This window comes from Prorops nasuta, unplaced genomic scaffold (assembly GCF_024137725.1).
Source record: "Prorops nasuta isolate Cenicafe-Biocafe unplaced genomic scaffold, Cenicafe_Pnas_1.2 PNAS00022, whole genome shotgun sequence".
NCBI classification, from domain to species: Eukaryota; Metazoa; Arthropoda; class Insecta; order Hymenoptera; family Bethylidae; genus Prorops; species Prorops nasuta.
Genome location: NW_027116819.1, coordinates 387741 through 397561, shown reverse-complemented (window position 1 = coordinate 397561; position 9821 = coordinate 387741). Strand labels below are relative to the sequence as shown.

The 9821-nt window shown below is 33.6% G+C and overlaps 3 protein-coding genes across 5 annotated transcripts; 2 read left to right on the top strand and 1 right to left on the bottom strand.

Moving 5' to 3' along the window:
- Positions 1–119: 119 nt before the first annotated feature.
- Positions 120–2546, top strand: LOC136781350 (protein O-glucosyltransferase 2-like). 3 transcript variants are annotated; one of them, XM_066740203.1, is made up of 7 exons: positions 120–586; positions 688–905; positions 969–1174; positions 1251–1495; positions 1579–1816; positions 1899–2198; positions 2409–2546. In XM_066740203.1, the coding sequence occupies exons 1-7, from the start codon at positions 402–404 to the stop codon at positions 2520–2522; spliced, it is 1506 nt and encodes a 501-aa protein (XP_066596300.1). In that variant the 5' UTR covers positions 120–401; the 3' UTR covers positions 2523–2546. The 3 variants fall into 3 exon arrangements, with proteins under 3 accessions (XP_066596300.1, XP_066596303.1, XP_066596302.1); XM_066740206.1 differs by having other exon boundaries at positions 446–586; positions 729–905; XM_066740205.1 differs by having other exon boundaries at positions 446–590.
- Positions 2547–3041: 495 nt separating this feature from the next.
- Positions 3042–5788, bottom strand: LOC136781349 (protein SSXT). The gene is made up of 6 exons (XM_066740202.1): positions 5398–5788; positions 5172–5248; positions 5025–5106; positions 4746–4956; positions 3429–4678; positions 3042–3343 (listed from the first exon to the last, which is right to left on the bottom strand). The coding sequence occupies exons 1-6, from the start codon at positions 5455–5457 to the stop codon at positions 3131–3133; spliced, it is 1893 nt and encodes a 630-aa protein (XP_066596299.1). The 5' UTR covers positions 5458–5788; the 3' UTR covers positions 3042–3130.
- A 404-nt stretch (positions 5789–6192) lies between these two features.
- Positions 6193–9808, top strand: ZC3H3 (Zinc finger CCCH domain-containing protein 3). The gene is made up of 7 exons (XM_066739962.1): positions 6193–6410; positions 6545–7352; positions 7430–7518; positions 8182–8350; positions 8418–8576; positions 8658–8853; positions 8920–9808. Exons 1-7 carry the CDS (start codon positions 6371–6373, stop codon positions 9367–9369), a joined length of 1911 nt encoding a protein of 636 aa, XP_066596059.1. The 5' UTR covers positions 6193–6370; the 3' UTR covers positions 9370–9808.
- The last annotated feature ends 13 nt before the right edge of the window (positions 9809–9821 follow it).

Genomic DNA, 9821 nt, shown 5'->3' with positions numbered 1-9821 from the left:
CAGTTATGAATCTCCAAATTCCGCAAATTCCGCTCCCCACCATGCCCCCCTCCTAAGTCCGGTATAAAAGCGCGGGAAATTATGTGCATTATGAGTCTCGCTCGCCAGCAGCGCTCGACGCCAATCTCGGGCTCTCGGCTCGGCTTAGTTTCCTCCAGTTTTATCGGCTTAGTAAAACAGCTGTATTACATATATGTATGGCTACTAGCGTTTCAGCGCGGATTGTTTTCACCTTTTCTATAAAACAAATTATGTTTAAAATTATTTGACAAAAATCGAAGCGTGACTTCAAACGAAAGCATTCATATTCTTATAATTGTTCTTTTAATTAGTTTTTTAATTAATATTTTTTGAGTTTTCACTGTAATATCATTACGGTTTGCTCCAATGCATTAAGAGTAATGTCTTCTAAAATATTGATAATTGTGCTTATTTGGCAACAAGTTAGTATAGCCACATCAACAATTGAAAATAATGACGTTGATCCAGGGAAAACAATTTTATGGGGTCCTGGTTTAAGCCCGGTGAAAATAACAATGAAACTTAGATACATATTTTTGCAATTAGTTGATTTCAATGGACAAAAGTTGGTAAAATCTAAAATGTTTTATTACATAAATTGATATTTTTATTCATGTCATCTAAATCATACAATTTTCTTTTTCTCATTTTAATTTAAAACTAAAGCTTAACGCATTCGCCATCACCAGGAGATGATATAATTTTAGCAACTATCAAAGGTAAAACTATGAATGATCAACCATGCTATGTGTGGACACAAATTTTGGATTGTAAAGATGGAAGTTTTATCATTCTTTATAAAATTTTCAATACCTGCTATAATATACAAATAGATATTAAAATCAGTCAGAAAAGTGTTCCTCTATTTTCAAACATATTCATAGGTATATAAATTACTTATAAAACATTATCTTTCACGGTTCTATTAATAAATAAGATAACTTTAGGTCCTGCATACGAAGATGAGTGCTATTGCCCAAGTCCTAAACAAGATTGGATAGATCATAATCAATGCAACAATCATTCACAGATTAATGAAGACTTATTAAAGTTTCCTAGTGTTGATTTTAATCAAATACGTCATAAAATCATCCATAAATTCCATCAGCCAGAAAGGATTAGTATATGTCATTATGTTGTTAAAACAAACAAAGTAAGTATACAGCAGTCTTAGTTGCAAATATAAACCTGTAACTTTTATTAAAACTAATGGTTATTTCGTGAATTAGATATATAAACAATGCTATGGGAAATATGTAGGCTTCAGCAAATTTGTGGATTCAATTTTACTATCTCTTGCTAGAAAACTTATACTTCCTGACATAGAATTTTTTGTTAACTTAGGCGATTGGCCCCTTGTTGAGAAAAAGGAAGAGCCATATCCAATCTTTTCATGGTGTGGCTCCTCAGAAACTCTCGATATTCTAATGCCAACCTATGACATTACTGACTCCTGCTTGGAATCAATGGGAGGGTATGTAAAAAATGCTCTAAAATAAAAAAAGTAAGTTTATTATGATTGTTCAGCAGTCATTTTCAATGAGGTTCCATTGACAGCTCGGTGAGAAATATATTAACTGTACAAAGCAATACTGACACACTTTGGCAGTCAAAGATTGAAAAAGTATTTTGGCGCGGCCGAGATTCAAGAAGGGAGCGTTTGGACTTGATTGAAATTGCTAGGAAAAATCCAGACTTATTTAACGTATCAATAACTAATTTTTTCTTTTTCAAAGATGAAATAGAAAAATATGGACCTGGACAGGGTTATGTTTCGTTTTTCCATTTTTTTAAGGCGAGCCCGTTTTTATGTATAATTTCATATGTTATATTCAATTCATACTATATTTTTAACATTGTTAATTTTATAATTTTAGTATAAATATCAATTGAATATAGATGGTACGGTGGCTGCATACAGATTTCCATATTTACTTGCTGGTGACTCTGTGGTGTTTAAACAGGATTCTCCTTATTATGAGCATTTTTATAAAAGTCTCAAGTCAGGAGAACATTATATATCTGTAAAAAGGGATTTATCTAATCTTGTAGAACAAATAAAGTGGGCCAAGAAGCATGACAAAGAAGTTAAAAAAATATCCAGAACTGCTAGACAATTTGTTAGGGATAACCTTTTACCTCAGCATATATTTTGTTACTATGCCGTGCTATTCAATGTATGTTGCAAAATATATATATACAGGTTGTCACTTGAATAACGGTCGAGTTTTTAGTAATGAGAATGTAACTAAAGAAAAAGTAAAAATAGTTCCTTGACAAATACCTAGGCTTGATCGTTATTCCTACTAAACATGTATATGTACATATTTATTTTGTTCATATTCTACACAGTATACAAATACATAATAGAAATTGCAATGTTTTAGGAATGGAGCAAACGTTTGATGAGTCAAGTTAAAGTACTGGATAATATGGAAGAAGTTAAACAATCGGAACACTTTTGCAGGTGCCATTTAAATCACTTTAAGGATGAACTATAATTTCCTTTCCTTCAAATTCTGTTTAAGTAAATATTTTATATATTGGTAATATTAAGACAATATTTAATTTCTTTGTTTATTAAAAAAAATCAAATGGACAAATTAGATTTATTAAAACAACTTAGATACTAATCTAAATTCTCTTGAAAATTGTTAGTACCGCATTTTCTCATTGATTCATTCTTCTGTTATTTTCAGTTTGCTTATAAAATATTCTTTAACTATGGACAAATGAGAAACATTTATACAGTTTAATGTTTTCTACTTTGTCATATCTGAGTTGATTTTTTGAATGAAAAACCAGCGGGCGACGTTGGTATAACGTTTGTTGACTAATATTACAATGACGATGAAACGCAGATGCTCGTTTTACAAAGCCATTAAGCTTCATACTGCAATATAAGTATTACTATCATTAATCGTAGCCTTTACATATGGTGAAAATTGTACCAGAGACAAAAATCAACGAGAAGTCTTTCATGAATTTTGGCGCATAACGTGGTGAAGCAGCTATGATTAATAAGTTATTAGCTCCTGACCATCAACATCAGAAGCAAACGCGTGTCTTACTATGAGTGGCAAAATATTTATGTGTAGGTAGAAGAAAATCATTGCGGAGGAGGTTGATAGCCATAAGCCCCGTATTGATTGGGCGGTGGAGGACCTTGAGGTCCAGGCGGTGGCATATGTCCACCAGGAGGAGGTCGTGGAGGATACTGCGAATAACTCTGACCAGACGCTGGCGGAGCTGCATAACCTTGTGGTGGGTATTGTGGATGTCCGTAATGCTGACTTCCTTGAGGAGGATGTGAAGAATAAACCTATTGAATAAAAATATAGAACACAAATATAGAGTAATAAATGAGATTAAATATTATCCAATAAAGGAAACGAAATTGGGCTTACCTGTGGCTGACCTCCTGGACTTGGAGGTACATAGGTTTGAGTTGTGGCTGGACCATACGGAGGTTGCTGCTGTGGTCCAGACCCGGGAGGAGCAGATCCTTGAGGCCCGGAAGGTGGTTGAAAACCAACAGGCGCAGTATTCGGTGGTGGTTGTTGTTGTTGCGATTGCTGCTGAGACTGAGCTGGGGACTGATTTTGTGATTGAGATTGCTGAGAAGCTTGATGCGGTGGTGGCTGCTGATGAGGCGAAGGCTGATGAGACGAAGGAGGGGGGGCTGGAGGAGGTGGCTGGTGCTGAGAATGAGGTGGAGGCTGATGAGGCGAAGGATGTGCTGGATGCGGTCCTGGGTGAGGAGGCTGATGAACGGGATATCCCGTAGGAGCTGATCCTGGCGCGGGAGAATAATTTACGGCTTGAGAAGTTGGAGGGGGACCGCTGCTGGACGGATAAGTTTGAGTTGATGCGGATGGTGTGCTCGTTGGTTGACTTTGAACATAAGTATTTGCTCCGCTAGCAGTTGAGGTGCTAAAGGGAGGTGATGTAGAAACTGGCCCATATTGATTAGGTCCAGGTCCCGGACTCGGTTGATTTCCATAGCTGGGCTGAGGACCGCCAGTATTTTGTTGAGATCCAGGTTGGGCAGGTTGAGCCGCGGTGGATGCAGAAGATTGTGGGGGAGGAGGAGGGGGAGGCGGATAATTTTGAGGCGGAACACTATTTGTATAAGCTTGGGAAGACGGTGGAGGATAGCTACCAGGTTGGCTGGCCCCGTAAGCATTTTGCGGTGGTGGAGGCTGCGCCGATGACTGCTGATATGTCGGTTGGGGACTTGGGCTGCCATATTGTCCAGGTTGCTGTTGTTGACCTCCAGATTGAAAGTTCTGCTGAGTAGCATTTGCCGGAGGGTAACCCTGTTGGTTAGGCGGCGGAGGTCCATAACCTGCTGGTGGTTGATTGGATGCTGGCTGTGGATATCCTCCTGGTTGTGGACCATAACTATTAACTGTGGTTGGAGGACCATAATTTGGCTGTGTCGATGCACCATAGCTTTGTTGAGGTGATGCATTTGGAGGTGGGCCATACTGATTTGGCTGTCCCGTTGTATAAGTAGGAGTTTGAGGACCTTGGTAATTTGATGCTGGATTTTGACTGGGATAACCTTGGCCAGGATAGCCTTGTTGAGCAGGCTGTTGAGGATAGCCTTGTGGGCTACCTCTGTATTGCTGAGGCCCAGGTGCAGCTGGAGGCCCTGCAACAGTTAATTAGATAACAAACCAAAAATTATTTGCACAAAAATATGACTGTGTGTATCTCACTGTTGATAGCTGGACCTTGGTTAGTCATTACAGGTCCACGATAGCCAGTCTGCCCTATTGATTGACCTTGATTGAATCCAGTCATTGCCATGGCTGGCTGTGTATTTGGAGAAAGGTCGTTCCCAGGTCCAGTTCCACTACCAAGACCACTGGGTGGTACTTGTGGACCCATCATACCATGTTGGGGACCATTTGCCATACTGGTCGGAGGCTTCAAATCAGAATTATTTATGGAATCCATTTAATTTACTATAATCAAGTAATACATTATATACTTACAGGTAATAAGGCTTGAATATTCTGATTTGCATCTGCAATTGATGCCAGATAAACCAAATTCCGATGTAGAATTTGCTGATATCTAAAAATTGGCATATATTTGTAAAAATGTATTTAGAAATGTCTTTAAAAAAAAACAATACTCACTGTATACATTCTTGGGGCTTGCCTTTGTTCTGATACTCTTGAATAGTCTGTATTAAGTGGCTATTCTCATCCAGCATCTGAAACAAGTTTTATATAGAATTGATTTGAATAAAGACCTGGCTTATTACTGACCCTGACATTACCTCAGTGAAATTTCTATTTTACTTAAAACTACATTCACTTATGTGAAGCGTCTTTAAGCGAAAAATCAAATGGGTTAACGCACCTTCTGTATTTGTACTGGATTTGGCGGTGGTCGGCCACGCTGAGCAAACGTAACAGACATTTTAAGAAATTGAAAAATTTTTTTGAACCTTTTTCTCACTGATTCGGTTTATTCATTGACAGTTACTGATGTATATATATAAATTAATTTTTAGCAATAACATGCGTCTTTCATTTCTTACAAAATTTTACACATTGCCTACCCATTTCTGATTTATTTTGATTAAAATGTTTCTATACACATTTAAGCTTACACTATAAAATAAAAAAAAGCTATAGAAGATCTCTATGTATTATAAATAGTTGCAAATATTGTAATCTCTGCAACCTAAATTATATTTTTGTTATGGAAATATTAAAACATTAAACTTGTGAAACATGGACGATATGGGGATCACTCACTATGGCTGTATTCCATTCAGAGGCATTCAGAGCAGTAGTTCATCAGACTACTTCAGACTCTTCAGAGTTCAGACTGTTCAGACCAGTTCAGACTAGTTAGGAGCAGCATTGCCAACTCTGCAATTAAATAATACAATAATTCATGTGACATAGAGACATTAGAGACCGTGCACACCAACACAATGATAGCGAAGTGTCAATGTATAACTGTATACGTATAAATAAATTACACTCAAAAACTGCGAAAATTGACCGATAGTTTGCGCTGATAGTATGCATATACACCAATAAACATTCTTATCTCACTGTCATTGTGTTGGTGTGCACGGTCTCTATAGCAGTAGATTTCGGAACGCAACCTAAATTATGAAAGAACGAGCTGCTGAATGAAACGCCTGACCTGAGCTGAGTCCTGAGTCCTCAAACAGACGAGCGAAACAGACGAAATTGAACGTTCAACTGATCTAGATTCTAGTGATCTACTGTTTTTCTCAATTCTTTCGTTGGAGTGTTGGACTGCGGTGGACGAATATATATTACAACGTATTTAATATAACAGATTTTACATCACCATGGAAGGGAATATTCAGAAGGAAATTGATTATCTTACTCGTAAGTTTTTCTCCAGTTGTGTTTTTACACACATCAAAGCTAACTTTATAATTGCAAAGGAATTTCTTTAAAATTATAAAATCTGATTATTTATTTTGCTTTGGTAGATACTTTTAATTTGACTTTTATTACAGGTTTAATAGATCAACATAAAAACAGTATAAAACCTTCAATCAATTTAATAGCAAACTCAAACCACAATATAGATAACTCTCTCATGAAAAATAATATTTACTTTAACTCACATTTCAAAAAGAGTAAATTCATACACACAAAAACAAGATCTACAACACCTAATGTTCATGTTAATCCTAATTTTAAACCTCATAATTTACAAACTGTTTCCAAAGTCCTAATACATGTAAATCCCAAATTAATAAATAAAACAGTTTCTTGTGAGAATAATCCAAATCAAAATGATAATACAACTGAAAAACAAACTGTAGGTCAGGTTAATGTTAAGAAATCTGTGTATGTAAATCCACAATTAATGTCAAAAATTCAAATGAAAATACAATCGGATAAACAAAAAGTACAAATTGAGAATCAACCTACAGCATCAGTTATTGCTAGTCCAGTAAATTCAAGACTTAAATTTGTTAGACATACAGAGAGTTTAAAATCAGTAACAAGAAAAAATAATAATTCAAGTATAATTATCTTGTCAAAACGAAAATTGGTAAGGGATAAACGTGCAACCAAGTTAGTTTCTGGATCTACAAATATAAGTCTGTGTAAATTAATAAAAAATACACAACTTATACCAAAAAGGTTAAAAGTTAATATTAGTCAAAGTCCCAAAATAAAAGAACAAATTGTAAATACAGGAGTTTTACAATTACCTAATAATAAATTGAAATTAACTAAATATAAATTAGATAGAACTGCCTCTAAACCAGAAAGACCTACAAAATCTGATATGATTGAATCAAAGAAATCTAAGTAAGTCATATCCTTATAATGAATTTAGTTAATTTAATATTTTAAGTACTTTTTAATAAAAGAATAATTTATTACAGGAATCGTAAAATGGAATTAATAACTATAGAAGGAGTTGTATATAAATCATCAAAAAATCGATTAGTCCGTAGAAGCTATACTTTAAAGCGTATGTTTCATTCATATACAGGATGTTCCAAAAAACATAGAAAAGCATAAAATCTCAAAAACTAAGCATTTCCAAATATAAGTTTAGTACTTTTAAAAATCTATAAACTAGTGATATTGGTTAAATTTTGGCTATAGTTTTGAAAGGAATATAATTGTATCATTTAACCTAACTACTTACAAGATACATTTGTTAGAAATGAAACATAGGGTAGGGTTCAGAGAAGTAATGTTCGGATTCACTATGCATCAATGTATATTTTTGTTTACATGACTTCAATTTCAATACCAAATATCGTACAAATGTCTAGATTAACTGATACATTTGTATAGTATTTTTTAAAGCTGCAAACATAAGCTAAAGGCAATAAAAATTATAGATGCTCATTTGAAAACTTTAAAGTAATCTTCTTATGCCTTTCAGTACTCTATCTGGGATTAAACTAACATCGATACATGATAGGTTCTTAAAAGTATTAAAAATATTTCAAATAAAATTTAATCTAAAATGTATAGTTTCTGAGATATTTTGCTGTTCCAGTTTTATGTCTACAAGCAATATAGCAAACTACAGATGACCATTTTGAATCACTAACAAAATGAGAAAAATTGTTACAAAATATTTAATCTTTTAATATCTTCTGCAATTTTTACTTTATTTTAGGAAAACGGTTATCAAACTCTAAAAATGAGAAATTTGTGATTGCCAGTAATGGCAAGACCCTTCATAGATTAAAAGCAGTCAAAAATAGTAGATTTTCAATTAACTCAAAACTAAATTTGACAATAAAATCTACTGGGACTCAAAAACTGAATTTGAAAAGAGCTATTAGGTAAATTAATATTATTAGACAGCAGTAATTCACTTTTTTTGTTTATAAATAATAATGCTATTTTCAGTGATAAAGTAAAGCAAAGGAGTATACAGATTTTACGAAACAAAATGTCTAAAAATAATCAGCCATGTTTGATCTTCCAACGATTTGGGTTCTGTGCTAATCATAAAAATGGAAAATGTCTAAAATTGCATGATAAAAAACAAGTATCACTATGCAAGAAGTAAGAAATTAAGTTATTTAAAAAAATAATTATATTGACCTGTCTAACTTTTACTACTATTAAAGTAATATAATTATTTAGATTTTTGCAAGGAAAATGTTTATTAGACATTTGTCCATTGTCTCATGATATTGGACCTGAAAAAATGCCAACTTGTAAATATTTTTTGGAAGGATGTTGTATGCGTGATAGCTGCCCTTATCTTCATGTAAAGGTCTCATCTAATACTCCAATATGCATAGAATTTCTGAAAGGATATTGTGCAAAGGGTATAAAGGTACATAAGTATATTTTATACATTGTATTTATGCCTTTGTTAAATATAATAACATTCTTGTTTTAGTGTGTAAGGCGGCACGATCATGTATGTCCTGAATACGAAAAAACGGCAAAGTGCAGTAAAGGTAAGTATTGCCCTTATCCTCACAAAAACTCATCTTCCTTCAAAAAATCGGATAAAAAACTCGATACAAAATTGGATAAAAGTTCCTCAAATAATATCAGCATAGTAGAAATTGATTTACCCAGTCAAGAGAATAGGCTAAGGTATTACGAAAAGCAGGAATCATTAAATGAAACACAAAGTAATGATCTTACCGAAAATATGGAGAAAAAGCGAGAAAGACTTCTTAGACAAGTTAAAATAATGAAGCAAGTCGAAAACACAAGACTTGACCCAAATTTAGAGCCAAATTTAGAAATTAATGAAAATAATACAGAGATAAGCGAAGACGCGCGAGAATTTTACAAACGTCCCGCATTAGGAATTTTGCCTAGTTATATACCAATATAACATTAGTTGTAATTTTTAACAAATTATTTTTTAACACTAAATTTTTTTAATCATGGAAATTAGTAAAGAAATTAGGTCAATTAATCACAATGTATGAAACTATTTTGTAAATAAGAACAAGCAGAGAAATTGTTGAAGATGTAATGTAGAATATATTTTGATCAAATTACTGAGATGTAATTGCATTATACTCTAAACATAAGAAATATATTTTTTTAAAAAATGTATTCAGGTTCTGTGATAACCAATTAGTAAAGTGTACGTTTATACACACGTGGTTATTTTTTTATGTGATTTTAATGAAGTAATTTATATATTTTGTCCAACTGCTTCATTCGTAATACTTTAGTGTTAATATATTATTATTATTGGGTTATACACATAAAAATATAGTATTTATGAGATTTTATATTATTTACTTTGTACTAACTAACTCATTGTTTAAATAGCTT